Source organism: Cylas formicarius, unplaced genomic scaffold (genome assembly GCF_029955315.1).
Source record: "Cylas formicarius isolate icCylForm1 unplaced genomic scaffold, icCylForm1.1 PGA_scaffold_1__22_contigs__length_36826433, whole genome shotgun sequence".
NCBI lineage: Eukaryota > Metazoa > Arthropoda > Insecta > Coleoptera > Brentidae > Cylas > Cylas formicarius.
The window spans coordinates 21,707,152-21,726,171 of record NW_026844264.1 but is presented as its reverse complement, the minus strand read 5'-3'; the positions used below and the strand labels follow the sequence as shown (position 1 = coordinate 21,726,171).

Here is a 19,020-nt window from a genome sequence, read left to right as displayed (position 1 = left end):
TTTTGTCTATATTTTTGCTGCCTATATATAATGCTGTCTTATCCTATCACTTGTGTAAAACATTCAAGAAAATTGCTCCTTTTGGGATATGACAACCATTTATTACCAATAAATGTCAAATTACATGTTTACATTAAACCTAAAATAAATATGGTACCACTCATTAATTCACTTCCTTAGATATTTACAGTTGTTCTCGTGAAATTCACTAATAGCCCCTCAATCCATTATACACCTTGTTATTTGGTTTTTGGTTTAAGAGTTTTTTTATAGCTACAATAGAACAAAGATATTATGTGAAACAGGATATCAGAACTGATATTTACCCTCTTTTTGATCATCTGTAAACTCTTGTTTAGGAAATTCAACATCAAAGGTAATGAAAAGGGTACCATGAAGATTATTATTTTCATAATTTGGCATTCCTTCCCCCTTTTTCCTTATCCTAGCTCCAGGCCAAGTTATTTTGTCCCTTGTAATTGATACCAAATGGCCATCTAAATGTGTAATTTCCAAAGAGAAACCTACTAAGGCATCCTAAAAATTAAAGTCCACATTGTGTAGAAATATTGATAGTGATTTTACCTGTAGGCTTATGGTAACATTAGTATATAAGTCATCCCCTCGCCTTTCGAAAATGGGGTGTGGCTGAGTCTTAATTTTTAAAATGAGGTCGCCAGGTTCTCCATCTAAATGTGGTTCACCCTCAGCTGTGAACTTGGATTCCTGTCCATCGACCATACCTATGGTTATCATAACTCTTTTGTACTTAATAGTATTATTATATTTTACAGACCTGGTTCAACTTCCATTTCCAAAGTTCTTTCCTCATTAACTAACTTAACATTTGGGCATTCATCACAGACTGTTTGTTGCATCATTTGAAACCGACCTGGTCCCAAACTTTTAGTAATCATTTCTTGCCGACAATTACATTTACGAGTTCCAGAAGCAGCTTTCATGACTGGCTTATTCCGAGTTATTTCAATAAATGTTCCTGTAAGCATATTTCATGTATTTTGGTTTGCAAAAGGCTTACCATTAAAACCTGTATATAAATCTTCCAATGTCACATACATGTCCATAACAAGGTCAGCACCCCTGGGTGCTTCATTTTTTTGCTCCCCTCCAAAGTGGAATCCAAAATCACCAAAAAAACTGGCAAATGGATCCATTCCACCATCCATCATTCCATCTTTTTGAAGACAATCCTCTCCACATCTATCATACTTTTTTCTTTTTTCTTCATCAGAGAGAACTTCATAAGCTGCCCCTAAATCTTGGAACTTCCTTGAAGCTTCCGGATCATCTTTATTTTTGTCCGGATGTAATTCCTTGGCTAAATGACGATAAGCTTTTTTAATTTCATGCAAACTTGCCGATTTCGATACTCCAAGGATTTTATAAAAGTCTCTTCCCGCAAAGGAAACTTGAATGCAAATAATGAAAATTAAAATAAATAAATTACTATTGCCTAAGTTCATGATAAATAATCACTTCTAAACTATCTTGCCATTCATTTTTTCACACTATTTTAAATTTTTATCACCTGTCCGAATTTTGCTACAAAACTCTCACATGTGGAGCGTTCTCATTGGCTTAATTTACACAGAGAGTAGTTCGCAAAATCTGAATGCTATTACCTCTTCTTCTTAGAAGTTTTGCAGGATATTAGCCATTATCATCGCCCGTTACCGATATCTATTCAGATTTTTCGGTTCTTCTCTAATCATACATGACAGGCAATTACTGTATAAGGACAATTTTTTGATCTACAAAATACACAAAAAGATCTATCAATAATTTTCTAATATTTTACAACTGTCGCATTTTTTTAAAATTACGCTTTATTTGGCCACTGTTTGGCAATTGGGCCAGCTTAGAACCAACCTTATAAACAAATCTATAACGATTAACAACACCCATGACTCCCGGTGGGAATCGAACCCGCAACCTCCAACTGTCGCATTAAGTAAAACATTTGCCTTTATGTTCATTAAAATTGTCTAGTTCAATGTTATTTTAATTTGTGTACGCTCTAGCATATACACATCTAATCATATTTAATCGTATTTAAAAATAAAAAAAACGCTCATCGCAACGTTGAATATACGCTTGGCATATCCTGTTTTATCAGTGTTCGTGATCTATGGTTGCGCCAAAAGCACAGAACAATAGTTGAAAGTGAAATTTGTTATCCGCTAAATTAAGTTTATTGTGATTAAGTCAACTAATTTAAATGAATTAGATTTTATAATAACTTTTAAATGAAAAGCGGTAAAAGTTTAGAAGATGGCAGGTTATAGACATTTACATTTCTACAATTTAGCAGTTATTTTTGGCGTTTGTTTGCTAGTTAACAATAATTCCGCGGAAGATCTACCCTTATCAAAAATTAGCCAAAATGTTGGGGCTCCTACTTTAAAATTTCTTTACTGGTAAGTGGTGGATAAATATAACTATTAAATCAAAATTCTGGCTGTCTATATTTGAGATTGTTACTGGATTTACTGATAAAGCACATGACTATTTATTTTGGATTTTCTCTATTATTTATTTTGTCTAATTTGCAATGGTCCTTTTTGCTGTAAAAATGGGCAATATTTCTCTACAATTTAAAAATTTGATTGACATGTTTGTATAAATATAATGCTGTTTACATATCATTTTTTAGTTATTCATGTGGTTATAGAAAAATGTTTGAGCAATATGTGACGATAATAAATCAAAAATATCCAAGCATAATTGTGGATGGAGGTAATTACGATCCACCTGGATTTTATATGTTTTTAGTTCGACTTATAGTAAGTATTGCTACAAGTTGAAATACCTATGCAGTTTAATTTTTTTGCAATTTTTTAGGGAACTGTGAAAATATTGATCATTCTGTGTATTATTGGTGGGGTAAACATTTTTGATTACATAAATCAACCTCAACCATCTTGGTGGCAGTGGTGCCTCGAGAACAAGATATATGCCTCATTGATGTTATTTTTCCTTAGCAATTTAATAGAGGGCCAACTAATTCAATCAGGAGCATTTGAAATTTCATTAAACAATGTTCCAATCTGGTCTAAGTTGGAAAGTGGTAGAATACCACAACCAGCTGAATTGTTTCAAATTATTGACAGCCATATGCAATTTACAGTAGATTTAAAAGGATACGCAAAGTAAACAAGTTGAACTGTTAAAATATCTTATTATATGCACTTAATTTTGCGTTGCAGGTACTGAAATATTCCATTTAGAGTATAATTTATGTTCTTCTTTCTGTATTTCATATGATAAAAATAAAAATGTATGGATTTGTACAGTTGTATCATATTTAATGTTATGTGTATAGATAAGTCAAGCAATACTGTAATAAATAGTAACATTTGAATAAAACCATAAATATATTTATATAGTTTTGTATCCATCTGATCTGTGCCTTGACAATGAAGAGTTTGTCTTTTATTCTTGTTTTATTTGTAAATATTAAGACCCCTGTTTTTTATCTTCTCTTATTTTGAATGATTTTAAATGTACTTGGCACTTAAAAAAGTAAAAGTGCTATATTTTTTTATTAACAAATTTTAGAAAAACTGCTCAATATCCACACAGATGATGCTGTCAAATTTTGGTTAGTTCTACTACTTTAAAAACCCTGTTTGAGGTTGAAGCTGATGAACTCTTCTTTTATGGAAATTACCTGCCAAAAACTGCCTTCTTTTGCATAGAATTCCAAAGTTGTGATGAGTTTAGGTAGAGATTTTAATTTTAATTGAAGGACATTCAGTTTGGAATATGCTTTGTAGTCTAAGGAAAAATAGATAAATGTTAAGAAATGTTATTTTGAATTTTATGTTTTAAATTTTATCCTTTTCATTAAATTTTGTCTATTTGCGCGAGAAAGTGAGCAAAATTGACAAGATCTATAACTATTATAGCAGAGGTTTAAGAAATTGATGATACTGAACCTGAGCTCCTTGGCAGTTGACAAAAAAAGTGGAGCTTCCTTAACTTTTGGTATTGACCAACCAACTAACCTAACCAAAAATGTCTAGGGTTTGTGTTGAACCCAGTAAGTTAATTTAAAAGTAGATTTTAATGGAAAGTTGATTCTAGATTTTGGAACTGAATTTTCCATACTGTTCCTGCATTTTCCAGTATTTTTGTCGGGAAAAGCGTTAATTAAGCTATAATACATAAAATAAACAAAATAAAAACCTCTTTCAAAACCTTGTGATTACTTAGGTTTCTTCAAGTTTTAGCTGCTATTTCTACATTACATTACATTAACATTCAAGTAATTTATATTAAATGTAACTTTATTGGCGTTTTTATTATATGTACATATACACATAAGTTGTGGCAGTGATTTTAATTTATTTATACATAAGCCTCCCAGGCCATTTGGTACATAGATACAGAATGTCAATAATATTTCAAAGAACAGAAACACCGAGAGGATCTCCAGTATCTAGTAATTTTATACAGAGGCCGCTCTGAGGAGTTAATTACACGCGTTGAAGACATTTATTACATTAATATGTTACATTATTGCTCGGTGAAAAAGCAAATTTTCAAGCAGTGGTATGCACTTGAGTTTGTTCCTTTTTATACCTAGATACGTCTCAATAAATGTTCACTACAAAGTTTGCATCTTTGTAACATCTAAAAATCACACAGAATTTGGTCCTTGCGTCTGAGGCCGTCGTCTTCTTCCCTGCCTCACCCTCGCTCGTCTGGTGTACTCGTCGAAGTGCTTATATGACGTCGATGGGATATTTCTCGTGTAGTCTGGCGGCACATAACCATGTGGGAAGGAATTATAAGGAGGGGGATACCAGTTCTCGCTTGGGGCGGTTCTCATAGGCCTGCAACAGATGCGCAGGATCAATTAACATCTGAACCCGACCAAACCAAAACCTTTACTTACACTCTCCGTAAGCAAACCGCACATCTACTGATTTTCGTTGTTAAAAAGCCCGACTTTAACGTTTGTGGTACGGGTTTCTTAAACATCGAGTATTCGTCGATAGTAGCTAACCAAAATGATAGGCCTGTGGCATAATGGTTGCATCTGCCGTGGCCGTGGCATTCTATAAACGGCCTCGTTCGGAAATCTTCCAAACATGAACCTGGCGAAACTAACGATTGCGTCGATCCATCACCGCCTGAATCTGTCCCCTAAAAAAACATAATTAAACTAATCAAACAACAGAATTTAAAAATGTGAACTTTCTTTTTTTTTTAATATCGTGTTGGGATATAAATAGTCCTCCAAGAATGGTAAAGCAAAATGATCGTTCCTATGTAGACAACATATTAAAAGGAATGGGACATATTTTAACTGTAGAATAATGACCTTAATATATTACGATTTAACTCAAGTCGCTTTGATAAAATGTGTCTTTTAATATTTTCGCGTTTCGCTCTTTTATACGGATTGTAACAAATCACTATATTTTTCTATACGTCGGGAGAAATTGCAAACTCTGACCTAAATAATACCAATTTTTCTTTATAAAGAAAGAATAATTATGCTATTTATATATAAAGCATTAGATCATCAAAAAATAGTACTAAATTGGCAATTTGGTCATTGGCGCAGAAACTTTGGACTGTCAGTGAGCTACTTGGTCGACTCGTACTCCTCCGTAGCACCCAGAAACGTTTAATTAGTTGTAAACATCTTATGCCAATGATAATTTGCCAATACTATATTGTAGACAATTCCAAATTCAAGGATTGGTAGAATAATTTCTATATAATAAAAAAAAATTAATAAGCATATAGATAGTTAAATTAATATGTAAAAATTCACATACAAATTAATTTCCAAAATATACATAAACAACCAACAAGTTCTGCATATTTTATATTGAAACATTCTATAAAATTTTCGGATATTACTCCCTAGACTTGTAGAACTATAAGTACAGTAATAATATAATAACTTTAATTTTCATGCAGATACCTTTTTTAATTTTTCAGTGATATATAGACTTTGATTAGATTAATTTGTGACTTTATTCTATATAATTTGTGATGGTGTTATTTCTATAAATAGCAGTTGCACAAAATGTTTACTGCCTGTATTATTTTCTATTATACATATTTTTGGGAAACAAAATTATGAAATATATCGAAGACCACGACGGTATTGTACAAAGTCAATAAGTCTGATTTTTTATGAGGAATCCCTGTGCAAAATAAAGTGCTTCCTCATAGAAAACTGTCTGAGCAACAAGTGCCTACTTATTTAACTGCAACTGTATTTAACTTTTTATCTTATGGGAATAGAATGTTCTATATTGTCAAGTCAGGCCCAGCCACTAAAGATTAAAATGTGAAAGCAACAAAACAGCTTTTATTGCATTTGCTAATATGCTCTTGAATATGCAAATATAAATAATGTAAGAAATGTTTTGGTTGATTTTTAAAAGAACTAAGTGAGCAATCATATGAGCATTAGAACTTTCTAATTAACCAAACTTACCATCATGAAGCTCCACCCCACCCATAACTCATCCCATCCATTAGGACACGTGGGAGTAGTTGATGTCTGACTGTGTATTGCTATAGCTCTTGTAGGCGCTTCACAAACTGAACATCTGAATGAACGAGGAATGATATTACGAAGTTAAGGTGAATGTAGTTGACAGTTACCTTGATATATATTTTTGAATGTTGTTGCCATAAATCGGTGTCATCGTCATTGGAACTGGCTCCGTGGTGGACAACCAATAACTATAGTCGTTGGCTTGGGCGTAATTACAAATATCTCCCGAATTGCAGAACATATATGGCATTGTGCTAAATCTTCGAACGCAGCTCCCAGGGGCACCTATTAAAATTCAGTAATCTGATGGAAATGTCAGTTGAATTTTCAGTCATACCCAAATCTTGCCCGTGTGTTCTTTTCTCGCTGTGAATGTGTAAGAGAGAATATCCCTCCCAAAGTCTGATAGTGTTCCTTGGACATACCGGCACAATTTCGGATTGGGAATGCCTTACAACAGCAAATCCGCGACTTTTAGGTAACGGAGCTAGGGGTGCAGGTTCTCCCCTGGGACCGGCCGGACCAGGTAGTCCAGGTAGGCCAGACCTACCCGGCAATCCGGGTAAACCAATCATACCTAATAAGATACAATTTACGTTACGAATGATTTATAAATTTATTAAATTTACCTTTCGGGCCGTCGAATCCTGGTAAACCTACATCACCAGCATCGCCTCTTAGTCCCTTGACCCCTTTGGCTCCTGCAAATCCTGGTAACCCAGGTCTACCGTTAAGACCTTCCCTTCCAGCGAATCCTGGTAGTCCCATGTCACCATCAATACCATCAAGTCCTTGTAAACCCCAGTCGCCGAAATCACCCCTCTGGCCTTTCAAACCCTTGGGTCCAGGAAAACCCGGAGGTCCCATATCTCCAGTCAAACCTATTTCCCCTTGCGGTCCTGGTTCTCCTGGTATACCATCGAGACCCGACTCTCCTCTGTCACCTCTAGCTCCACGCAGACCAGTCAATCCTTTATATGGCAATTTAGTACATAAAATGAAGCAATTTTCAAAATATTACCTGGCAATCCAGAATCTCCTGTTTCGCCTTTAAAGTTTAAGGAGGGCAAACCGTAATCACCACGCAAACCTTTAGGTCCCTGCGGACCACGGAGGCCATCTTGCCCCGACAAACCTTCCAAGCCCGGTAGTCCTCTTGGGCCATTCAAACCACTATCTCCGACTACTCCTTTGACTCCAGTTATCGATAATCCGGATAGACCACGGGGGCCAGTTGGGCCATCCAAACCAATTTCGCCTGAAAACGATTAGCGGTATTTGCTATTTAATTTGAATTGCTCAGTAAGCAAACCTGGCGCTCCTTTTTGGCCTGGGTATCCAGGCGGACCTGCCTGCCCATCAATGCCAGGGTTCCCAGGCTCACCGGGTTCAGGATTTTGACCCGGAATTCCTGGAGCGCCCACCAGCCCAGCATCACCATTTTGACCCGGACTACCCATAACGCCTATATCACCTTGCATTCCTTTTGATCCGTCATTTCCTCTATCACCTCTGGCGCCTGGCCAACCACCAAAACCAGTATCTCCACTTATTCCCTTCAGACCTGCAAATAAAATTAATTTTAATAACTGATTACCGAGTATGATAAAAAATAACGTGCCACTTAATCCGAACATGCCAGCATCTCCAACGTCGCCTTTTTGGGCACTTCCATACTGAGATAGCCCTGGCAATCCACGGTTTCCTTTAGTACCTTTGGGTCCATTAGGACCTCTAGGTCCCGGTTCCCCGAGGTTTCCTGGCAATCCTGGCCTTCCAAATAACCCAGGTTCACCATCCATGCCAATTTGGCCTTTTTTTCCAGGAATTCCAAAAAGGCCAAAATCTCCCCTTTCACCTTTCGGTCCGGGGTATCCTGGACGACCAGCCATTCCATGTATTCCTGGTACGCCTCTGTCACCTCTTGGGCCATCAAGTCCTTTGGGACCAGTATCTCCAATTTCCCCTTTAAAACCTATTCCTCCAGGTAACCCATAAAAGCCAGGTTCTCCTTTTTCTCCTTGAGAACCCTCCGTTCCGAAAACAGTTCTCCCTTCGTCACCTGGTAACCCTTTGAGGCCAGGTAATCCAGGGCGACCATCAAAACCAGGTGGACCGCGGCTGCCGTCCAATCCTGGTTCGCCCTTTTGACCGCTAAAGAACGTATCGCCCTTAATGCCATCAAGGCCCGGTAATCCACTATCCCCTCGCAGACCTGGCAAGCCAGGATCTCCCTAAGTAAAGATTATAGAAACGGTGCAAAAGAGTTATTTCAATTCTATAAAATCTTACCGGAGCTCCCAGATATCCTTGTCCACCCACATCACCTTTTGAGCCTTTTGCACCTCTAGGACCAAGTAAACCCTGTGGACCTGAAAACCCAGGTGCACCGGGGTATCCCAGATCGCCCCGGTCACCAGCTTCTCCTGGAGCACCAGGCAAACCGGGTCTACCTTGATGACCCGGGTATCCTGGTGGGCCTTCTTCACCTGGTAGTCCCGGCCAACCCGGAGATCCCACATCTCCTTTTTGTCCATATGGCCCCGGAAAACCGTTCTCTCCTTCGTCTCCTTTGATTCCAAAATCTCCAAACAGTCCCGCCGGCCCAAATTCTCCTGGTCGGCCTGGAAGCCCTGGGTAGCCGTGCAAAATAATCCCCCTTTGTCCTTTTATTCCCTGAAGACCGGGCGCTCCGGCATATCCAGGTGCTCCTTTAGGCCCCGGAATTCCTTTGAGACCAGAGATTCCAGGTAGCCCAGGATATCCGTCAGGGCCGTCATCGCCAGGTTCTCCTTTTGGGCCTTGCAGACCAGCAACTCCTATTTCGCCATATAAAATCCTTTGTCCAGGTTCTCCCCGGTCTCCTTTGGAACCGCTTAGTCCGGGAGTTCCGTTTTCACCCTGTCTACCGGGAAGCCCAGCAGAACCTCTAGGGCCTTCGTCGCCTATAATACCGGGATAACCTTTTAATCCCTGGGGTCCCGGTATGCTCGGCCCTTCAGGCCCTGGGTTGCCAGAAAGACCAGGCCAGCCGGATTCTCCGGGAAATCCTTTTGGCCCCGGTATTCCATTTAGACCTATTAATTTTAATAAATATGACCGATTGTTATTAACAACTGTCTATGTTCATATACCTGGTTTTCCTATCTGTCCTTTAATGCCTTTATCGCCAGTAATATCTACAAAGTTAGCAAGACGTCCCGGAATACCAGGAGGTCCTCTAGCTCCTCTTTCACCTGGTGGGCCACTGTTTACAAAAAAGGAATACCGAAAGATAAATGTATGAACATATGATTTATGTTTATTTTGGGTTTATTGGTGCAGCGAAAATCTTTGTACTTACCGTCTTCCTTTAAAACCCTGATCACCGATCAAAAACTCTTTAGGAAGAGCATGTCGGTCACCCTTCGGACCCGGTAAACCTGGCCGTCCAGAAATTCCATCAATTCCTTGAAGTCCTTCGTCGCCTGTGTCGCCAATCGGCCCCCTTAATCCAGGAGGCCCGTAATCGCCTATAATTCCCTTCTGTCCGAAATCGCCGCTAGGTCCAACTGGTCCTGGGATACCGCTGTCACCAAGATCACCCTGGTCGGCATTCATTGCAGCCCCGGGAGGGTATATGAGAAGTCCGGGACTTCCCGGAGGCCCTTGTGGTCCTGAAACTCCATTAATTCCAGGCGGGCCATCTAAGCCTGGGTCTCCGTTTCGGCCCGGCTTTCCTTGAAATCCGGGCGGGCCTCTTGGTCCTGGCAAACCTTGATACCCGATAGATCCAGGTCTACCATTTCTTCCGGCCTCTCCTCTCTCACCTTTTAACCCAGGGAGACCTAAAGAATCCAACGTAAATAATGTAGGTTACTTTATATACAGGTTCCTACCTGGTTGACATATTCCGCAGTCATCCCCTCTTGCTCCTTTTAAACCAAAAAAGCCGTCCAATCCAAGACTTCCGTCGTCACCGGGTAATCCCGGTAATCCGCGTGGTCCTGGCGGTCCACGCGGTCCTTTAATCGGTTGACCTATCCCTGGAAAGCCCTTGAAACCCCTATCGCCGGTGTCGCCTCTGTCGCCCACACTTCCGTTGAAACCAGGTACTCCGGGAATACCGGGTGGGCCCGGCGGACCGAAGATGGTGTCTCCTTTAAAACCTTTTTCTCCGATTGACCCCATTGTGCCAGGATCGCCAGGAGGACCCGTCTTTCCTGGTGCTCCTGGCAAGCCATCGCTTCCTCTTTCTCCCTTTATAGACAGTCCTGAAAATACAAAATATCACATACACATTATATTATTCAGTACGTTATCTACGACAAACCTTTAATGCCGGGCAAACCCCCTATTCCGGGTGGTCCGGGAGGTCCTGGAGGACCCAAAGGCCCAGCCATTCCGAGATTTCCCGGTATACCAGGCAGTCCAGGAGATCCTTGATATCCCGTGGGTCCTTGTCTTCCTATTACTCCAACCTTGCCAAGTTCGTCAAAGGTCGGGTTGTAAACACCTGGGGGTCCCTCTTTTCCCTGTTCTCCCGGAATTCCAGGTCTGCCAAGTTCGCCTGGTGTTCCTGCATAAAAACTGAGATTTAGATTTAATCAGATTTTATTATTTATTTTGATTTATATTGTACAGGGTCAAAATTAGTAATTCAGTCGCTACAACTTGGATATTTGTTAAAATACTGAAGAATTGCCAATACATTGAAGAATAAAAAATGGAAAATAATTAATATTATGAAGAAAGTCAAATTTAATTTGATTTATCATATTGCGTTGGTATTCAAATTAAAAAAAAAACTATTTTATTTTCCCCGCAAAAGTCTAACGTATTATCGATCATCAATTACTTTATAGACAGAGGTTGGTTTGGGCACCGATCAATAACTGAAGAACGCGCATTTCCGAACTCAGCAACACAAGTGTACTCGATGTATTCAGGAATATCACATTGTTCCATCTATTGACTCTGGTTTAAAATTAGGGGGTTCAGTTTACAAATTTTATTAAATATTAAGAAAATTTTATTTTATTTTATCATGTTATGGCATATGGTTAAATAAAATAAAGAAAAACAAAACACAGAACAAGAAACAATTAAATTCTATCTATATAGCGTCGGCAACATTCAATTTACATGCACTTGGTAGACGCGGACGTGCTACCATTTTTTGTTTGTATTAGATGAAAGAAAATAACATACCTTTGAGACCATCTTCTCCAGAAATGCCCTCGTAACCGGGAGCTCCTTTGTCACCCTTTTCTCCGGATTGACCCGGTGGGCCAGTTTTTCCTTGTTTTCCGAGTGGTCCATCTTCTCCTTGTTCTCCTTTGTAACCCCTACTACCTTTAATTCCAGGAATTCCCTAAACACAATCATTATTTTCTAGCTTCTTTTATGCTGATATCGATTGTTTATGTTGAAGTCATGTTGGTTAGTATATGCACAAGGAAAGTTTAAAACAAACGAATTTCAATATGATATTATATGAAGACTTAACCAAACTCTCTGGCTGAGATGAATGAATGGGGAGAAGCAACATATAAACCAATTATTTTTTTAAATGTATGCTCACCGGCGGTCCCTTTTCTCCTCTATATCCTTTTGTCCCTCTATCCCCTGGTTCACCTGTTGGACCTTTATCACCAGGGGAACCTTTGAGAAGATATATATCTGGAATTACAGGTTCGAACGGCGCAGGTTTAGACTCCCCTCTGGGCCCTTTAGGGCCTTGATCTCCAACATCGCCTTTATGCCCAACAAGCCCTATACGCTCTTCGCCACGATCACCCCGCGGTCCTTGTAATCCTTGTTCACCCCTTAGACCCTGTTAAGTGCGAATAAAGTGTGCAACAGGTAATTTAATTGCCATTTGACTTACTTCTATGCCAGGAGGTCCGATGTATCCCTGAGGACCTACTGGACCTTGTAACCCTGGCAATCCTGGATACCCGTCGAACCCATCTATTCCTCGGTCACCCTTGGTGCCAATTGAGTTGCCACCTCCTTCGCCAGGTTCACCAGGTGGTCCCTGTGGTCCTGTCAATCCCTCGAAGCCTCTTATACCTTGGCGACCTCGGACACCTGTAATGGCGTAAAACAGAAATTCAAATCTAAATATCAGTATAATAAAATATCGAGCTATAATTTACGTTACGTCGATAGTAGTCCTTTTTATAGACGTTTTGCTTAGAAATAGCTAAGTTAAAACTAAATGAGGCAATTTCTTAAAAACTGTCGACTTTGGTTCAAATGGAAGTAAAATAGCATTTTTCTGTTATTAATATTATAAATGTTTCTGCTAAACTAAGGTAGAATTAAGAACAACTAAAACTAAATTATAAACAAATTTACCATCGACCCCATGTCGTCCATCAGTGCCGTTACAACCATCCAATCCGGGTGGACCCCTTGGGCCAGATTCTCCAGTTTCGCCCTAAATTTAACTTGAAAAGTCTAAAACGTAACCAACGGTATTTTTAAGTTACTTACCGGTCTACCAGGCATACCTTGTGGTCCTTGTTCCCCGACATCTCCCTAAAGAATATTCCGTTGTTCAATAGCAGCTAACAAAATTTTGCGTGTCTGCATTTTTTCCAAATCGAGACTTGGATTATAATGCCCAAAGCTAGAACTTACTCTTGGACCCTTATCTCCTATAAGTCCATAAGTTCCATCCGAACCCTTTTCGCCTTTCAATCCCGCCGACCCCGGATAACCAGTGTCCCCTGGTGGTCCTTGGATGCCAGGTGGTCCTGCTACGCCATCCGTACCGGGTACGCCCTTCAATCCTGCGCAATTGCACTGGTATGCATTTAAACATCCCGTGCAACGACCCTGCAAACAAAATGCCCTGATTGCCAACAAAACTTCCTGATGTTGAATAAGGTACATGTGGGATTTACGGGTGATTATGTGAGAAACTCTTTAAAACAGGTATTCATCATTATCAAAAGGTCCTTAGGCTAGATTTTTGTTTCCAGAGGACTGATGGTAGAAAATAAAAAAATTACAAGAATATATTATTTTCTGATTAAGCTACCATAACTGTAAATTAATGTTCTCGTCCCAAAACTTGGGCATCTAAAATTCTCACTGGTTGGAGAAATGTAAAAGTCAAGTAATAAGTTGGCAAATGATTTTAGGATAGAACTGTTTTGATGTCAATTTATCATTTCTGATTTGATGATAGTTTGTTATTTTTCCAGCCTGGTGTATCATCTAGAGCATTTTGGACTTATGAAATTTATTATTTTGAGGTTCAATGTGTCCCTAAACAAGACTTATTTCTTTCCTAGTTAATGTTTTAATTGCAATTGTAGATTTTTCGTAAAAACCTTAAATTGATTTAGTTAGCAGCCCCTATGAATTAAAATAGGAATAATTTGACAGAGCTAAACGGAACGAGGATAGATAAGATACTCCCTGCTCAATAGAGACTCAAATTCTGTGGTCAGTGGAACCAAAAAACCTTTAGAATAACCCGTTTGAATCCACCTGGAACTCAGCGCTGAGCCTAAGTGTTGAAACTAAATATTTGAGAATCACTCTAGAATCTAAATGTTTTTGGTAAAAAAACATTTAATCTTCAAAGCCGCGAGTGTTTTGTGAGCCTGCCTGGTAGCTCCGCTAGAACAAAATTACAGGTAATTAAATATCTCTGAAGAAAATTTGGGCTTGTTTGGGTGGTAAGTTTAAAAATAACCGTTCGATAGAAGGAGAAAATCGAAGGCATTCGATTTTGAAATGTAATCTAAACTTGCATTGTGGGTGGCTAAATACCAAATACGTACATCCTACAATGCGCACCCACGCTATGCCTGTCTTCCATAAATTCCGGCGAACACAGTATAAGTAAAACGCGATATTTTGTATAATATATTAATGGGTATAACGATTTCAATTTAAATAAAATGTTAACTGGTGCGTTAACTTATTGAATCTTTTATATTTCTCTTTGCCTTTTTCAAAAGCTAGTTTGTTCATTGATTATTGCTAAATTGGTACGAGAAATTTGCAGAAAGTAGAATGGTTTGGATTTAAACGATATAATGTAGAATATCTACATAACCCTAGTAAATTAATTAATACACTGGTATCAAGAAATAAGTTGGGAGAAAACACGTATCTGTTCGTCAGGTCAGAGTACTGAATATTTAAAGAAAGAAAGAAAGAAAAATATTAAAAGTTCAAAATTCAGATCAAACCGATAGCATTCTATTCTACACTGTAGTCGATTGTAATAAGAAAAACTTCTTATGTGGTAAACAACTTTTTCTACTCCCTTCTGTAAAATATCTAATTACCGCCACTTTACCTCGTCAGTTTCGTTTCGCACGTTTTGGAGCCACTTCCGACATTTTCGGTATAAAGACTTCATCTCACTCGTTTATTAAACACTCGACCCACTACGCTCCGCTCGTGCCAAATAAACTCGTGAGTCAAATGCCGTTTACCTAATTACACACCGATCTAGCGTGCGGGAAGGGTGACTTTTCCGCATCAGTTTCGTTTCTCGCGGATCCGAGCCACTTCGGACATTTCCGAGATTTTACCGCACTGATTTGGGAGCAATCGGATGTTTTCGGGAATATTTCCCATTTGAACTTTGACATTTGCCAATTCTGACGGTTATGTCAGTGAATGTATTCGTGTTGTTTCCCGAAAATGTACCCAAAAATTAACGGTCGTAGAAAAAGCCACACTTGTTGCATAATATACTAATTCTGTCATGAGTTTTTTTTCAATTTGTTAAAGTCGGATCAAAACGCTTTTGGTTGATAGTTTTCTACTAAATTCGCTAAATCAGACTGAATTTATTAAATTGAACTTGATGAAAATCCATTTATCAAATAAGAACTAAAAGTTCAGATTTTCACGAAATTATATATTTTGACATGACAATTGTTTCGACAACACCGACAAATGATATGAAATTTGATAAAGACACTGTGTTGTCGAAACAATTGTCATGTCAAAATATATAATATCGTGAAAATCTGAACTTTTAGTTCTTATTTATTTTAATTTATTAAGTTTTCAATTTCAATATATCCAGACCTAAACAAAGGTAACGCGGTCGCTGTCTTTTTACAATAAAATTCTAATTCCAAAATAAAAGAGTATACCAGAATAAATTTATATCAGTTTAGATGGTTAATCTTTCCGATTAAGTTAGATTGGATCGGATCAAGGAAGTGCATCTCGACTTTTTATATTATTGTTAATAATTAAGCCAGACTCTAATGCTCACATCATTCTAACTTTGGTAATCAATCAATCAATATGCTAAATTGAATAAACAAAAAAAAACAAACATGAAATTGGCAGTAGGTCGCAGTTGGGAAAATTTATTATCAAAGTTTTGGTTATAATATGTTTACAATATAGAACGCATTTTTTTTAATCACTGAAAATAAGTCATAAACTAAATTCGGTTATCAATTAGTGCGGAAACGCAGCCTGCGAATTTTTATCGAAAATCTGGGTCCGAGGCTAACCAGAGAAGGAACTTCCTTTGCCGCAAATGTAATATTTATTACGTTTAGGTAATGAGTTCGGTTTAATATTATACGGGGTGTTTCATATTCAGTGAAGCACACTCGGTCTATTGACAGATCTCAATGAACAAACAAAATTTGCTGATGCATCGTCGAATTATCTAAGTTTTGGTTAGTTTTGGTTTTAATTTAAAATTAGCATTTAGGTCAGTAGTTATTTTCGCTAACACATATCACCCAAAAACACTTTTTTTAACTTTAATGGCGTATACTGGGTGCCCTAGCGTCTAAAATTTCTTTTACCAACACGAAACCGTGTTGGTAAAAAAAAACAGTAGTTATTGAAATTCCCATTTCGCTCAATGGAGCTTACCTGCAACTTGTTAAAATATTACAAAATTAATGCCAATAGAAGAAACTTTGGAGCTTCAATGATTTTTTAAATAAAAAAGTGGTGTAACGAGAACAGCTTTGAATATGATATAATTAGTTGGCAAATTTTGGACACCCTGTAAGCGATAAATCAATTCTTTATATCAGTATTGAAAGCACCATTTTAATTAATTATAAATATTTTTGTAGGTATAGATGAGATTATGCCACTACAAAATTGTCGCAGGAATATAAAAATATTGTCAAATGAAAGAGATCAAAAATTTCTAACGAACATGAGAAACTCTATGTTTTCAATGATTAAACTAACTTAACTAAAATGTTGAGAACACCTGCCATATCAAACCAACTAATAAGGTGGTTTTTAAATAACGGATCAGTAAGACCGCGCTTTCTAAAAATGGGAAAATGGTTATTTGCAATGTGTCCACCAAAACTCAACATTCGGAGCTGTAAAAATAGTTCAAATATGACATATGACAATATGAGTTGGACAGTCAACAATATGCTGACTTGTGAACGAGGAAAAACACGACCTCATCATGTCAACATTTTTTCTATTTTCTTATTCACTTTACTTCTATATAAGTTTTTTAACTTGATCTTAGAATAATAAATATCTCTATAATTACAATCATGTGTAATTATTATTATCTTTATTTTACCAATAAACTACCTGCTGTAAACTGCGTTGTCACATTATTTTCATTCTCCAAAATCGTCTTTCAATTGTATGCAAATTAGTGTGACTCTAATTTTGGAACGATTTGAGGTGTGTAGGTCTTAAAAATTGAAATATGGAATTTATTAGAAAATGGAATTTTTTTTAAAATTTAAATAAAAAATTTAAATGATCTCTGTCATTGTAAATTTACATTTTGTTATACTCTCGCATTAAGAAACTAGAGATGACAGTATGAAACTAAAACTTAATGAAATTTGTTTTAAAGGATGTTTTTTATCTGCACATACTTGGTTTTTAGTTTTTTTCACTTTTCATTTGTTAATTAAGGGCTATTTACAATGTGAGTTTTTCAAATATAAGTCCTCACCCTCGTGCTTGCAAATTATCAGAGTTAAAAATAAAGATTACGAAATTACGTTACATGTTGATAAATAAACCACGGTCGTGGTTTGATCCGATTACGTACGTTCAGCTCTATTTTTAGGGGCTGCTCGGCATTTTAACGATGTTTGACGTACTCAGTAGGATCTCACATCCGACTGGGTTAACTTTTACTGCTCGGAAAATATAAGCAATTTGGAAAATTATAGCTGCTTTGTTTATTCTACGGATTTTAGCTTTATTTTTTCAGCCGTGTTCCTGGAAGTTGTTGAGAAAAGGATTGTGAAATTGTTAGTTAGCCCGGTCAACACTGTTGCAACTTTAAACCTGCCAAAAGCTTTCAAAGCTTACCGATCGCCGCTAGGGGTATAACAGAAAGGAGTTAATAACTGCTTTATTAAAATACAATTCTTTTTACAGTATTTTTTTCATGTTTCTGTTAATAAAAATGAGGCAGCTGGAAAATCGGTTATTTTTAAATATACTCGTTTAAAAGAAAATATTATATTTGTTCTAAAATTTGAAGGCATCTACTAGTTTTCTATTTTAGTGTATAGTGTAAAGCGTTAAATTGTTTACAGTTTCCTAGAAAATTTAAATGGTTGCAACCAGTGGAGAGTTAACAATGAAAACTAGTTCAAACTGACACACAGTCATAATAATATTTAAAAAATATTTATTTATTTTTTTTGGGAAATTACCAGGTAAATAAAATTTATTATCTACGTTCAACGGAAATATACAATGCATGCTATAATGGACTCATCATAAAGGTTGTTATGATTTATCACAAATTTTTAATTCGTTTCTATTTCAAATACGATATGAGAGGGTAAAAAAAATAACTGTAAGAAAAATCCTACAAAACTCTACCATTTTTCTATCCGTAAAAGCATTTTTATAAAAAATCTAAAAAATAATTATTTTGCAAAACAAACGCTAGGTCCATTCGAGTAACTAGCGTTTATCTACAACGACAACAACGATTGTTAACTGCCATCAACATTTAGTTACCGCAGGTAAGATTAGGACATAGGAAAATACGCTTTTGATTGGTTTTGTAAGTCCCAATTTTTTTTTGTTCTGGGGACCACTGTAAAAGCTACTGTAGTGTTTTTCTGCAACGAATACTCTTTAAATTACACACAATTTGAATAGGAAGACCACCTTTTTCGCTGCGACATATATATTTCGTTCTTTACTTGAGCGCTCTGCCGCAAAATATTTTAATGCGATGTTTTCACCGTCAATAAGTGAAAAACGAATTTAAAAGAATTCTTGGATTTTCCGACAGTAGAAATGTAATAATTTATGTATTGCACGTCTTGCGCGCTTGCGTGAAATTTTCACTTTTCAACACTTGTTCCTTACTCTTCCTAAACAGTCTGTACCATTCTTAAGCACTGAGCGTATTATCTTAAGAAATTGATAGCTCGGTTAGCAGACATTTTCAAGGTTACTTGTGAGGAAGAACTATAAATTCGTCGATTACGTTTCTCTAATTCAACTAGGAAAGGAAATCTGAA

General features: G+C 37.3%; 3 protein-coding genes across 3 annotated transcripts in view; 1 reads left to right on the top strand and 2 right to left on the bottom strand.

Annotated features, from left to right (window-relative positions):
- Positions 1 to 61: 61 nt before the first annotated feature.
- LOC132696365 (dnaJ homolog shv) lies at positions 62 to 1,609 on the bottom strand. Its single transcript, XM_060661150.1, has 5 exons — positions 1,049 to 1,609; positions 797 to 997; positions 586 to 743; positions 327 to 537; positions 62 to 273 (listed from the first exon to the last, which is right to left on the bottom strand). Exons 1-5 carry the CDS (start codon positions 1,482 to 1,484, stop codon positions 209 to 211), a joined length of 1,071 nt encoding a protein of 356 aa, XP_060517133.1. The 5' UTR covers positions 1,485 to 1,609; the 3' UTR covers positions 62 to 208.
- Positions 1,610 to 2,160: 551 nt separating this feature from the next.
- On the top strand, positions 2,161 to 3,454 carry LOC132696680 (thioredoxin reductase-like selenoprotein T homolog CG3887). Its single transcript, XM_060661657.1, has 4 exons — positions 2,161 to 2,438; positions 2,675 to 2,804; positions 2,863 to 3,170; positions 3,228 to 3,454. Exons 1-4 carry the CDS (start codon positions 2,293 to 2,295, stop codon positions 3,232 to 3,234), a joined length of 591 nt encoding a protein of 196 aa, XP_060517640.1. The 5' UTR covers positions 2,161 to 2,292; the 3' UTR covers positions 3,235 to 3,454.
- Positions 3,455 to 4,313: 859 nt separating this feature from the next.
- LOC132697236 (collagen alpha-2(IV) chain-like) overlaps positions 4,314 to 19,020 on the bottom strand; it is a 45,503-nt gene continuing 30,796 nt past the window's right edge. Inside the window, exons 2-21 of the mRNA XM_060662574.1 lie at positions 13,175 to 13,372; positions 13,028 to 13,072; positions 12,890 to 12,971; positions 12,417 to 12,619; positions 12,111 to 12,362; positions 11,738 to 11,900; positions 10,860 to 11,105; positions 10,426 to 10,800; positions 9,891 to 10,374; positions 9,682 to 9,794; positions 8,840 to 9,624; positions 8,169 to 8,781; positions 7,860 to 8,111; positions 7,569 to 7,805; positions 7,177 to 7,518; positions 6,885 to 7,124; positions 6,655 to 6,832; positions 6,485 to 6,599; positions 4,922 to 5,172; positions 4,314 to 4,859 (exon numbers count right to left, since the gene is read on the bottom strand). Coding sequence (XP_060518557.1) covers positions 4,664 to 4,859; positions 4,922 to 5,172; positions 6,485 to 6,599; positions 6,655 to 6,832; positions 6,885 to 7,124; positions 7,177 to 7,518; positions 7,569 to 7,805; positions 7,860 to 8,111; positions 8,169 to 8,781; positions 8,840 to 9,624; positions 9,682 to 9,794; positions 9,891 to 10,374; positions 10,426 to 10,800; positions 10,860 to 11,105; positions 11,738 to 11,900; positions 12,111 to 12,362; positions 12,417 to 12,619; positions 12,890 to 12,971; positions 13,028 to 13,072; positions 13,175 to 13,372 — 5,370 coding nt within the window. The 3' untranslated portion in view covers positions 4,314 to 4,663. The remainder of the gene's footprint in view (positions 4,860 to 4,921; positions 5,173 to 6,484; positions 6,600 to 6,654; positions 6,833 to 6,884; positions 7,125 to 7,176; positions 7,519 to 7,568; positions 7,806 to 7,859; positions 8,112 to 8,168; positions 8,782 to 8,839; positions 9,625 to 9,681; positions 9,795 to 9,890; positions 10,375 to 10,425; positions 10,801 to 10,859; positions 11,106 to 11,737; positions 11,901 to 12,110; positions 12,363 to 12,416; positions 12,620 to 12,889; positions 12,972 to 13,027; positions 13,073 to 13,174; positions 13,373 to 19,020) is intronic.

Bases quoted from the DNA above. Each gene is read 5' to 3' on its own strand.
- LOC132696365 (XM_060661150.1), bottom strand. From the start codon at position 1,484: ATGAACTTAGGCAATAGTAATTTATTTATTTTAATTTTCATTATTTGC. The intron at 998-1,048 runs GTTTTAATGGTA...ATATGCTTACAG, and splicing joins ATTGGAAGATTTATATACAG to GAACATTTATTGAAATAACT. The intron at 274-326 runs GTAAATATCAGT...GTTCTATTGTAG, and splicing joins TACAGATGATCAAAAAGAGG to CTATAAAAAAACTCTTAAAC.
- LOC132696680 (XM_060661657.1), top strand. From the start codon at position 2,293: ATGGCAGGTTATAGACATTTACATTTCTACAATTTAGCAGTTATTTTT. The intron at 2,439-2,674 runs GTAAGTGGTGGA...ATCATTTTTTAG, and splicing joins ACTTTAAAATTTCTTTACTG to TTATTCATGTGGTTATAGAA. The intron at 2,805-2,862 runs GTAAGTATTGCT...GCAATTTTTTAG, and splicing joins TGTTTTTAGTTCGACTTATA to GGAACTGTGAAAATATTGAT.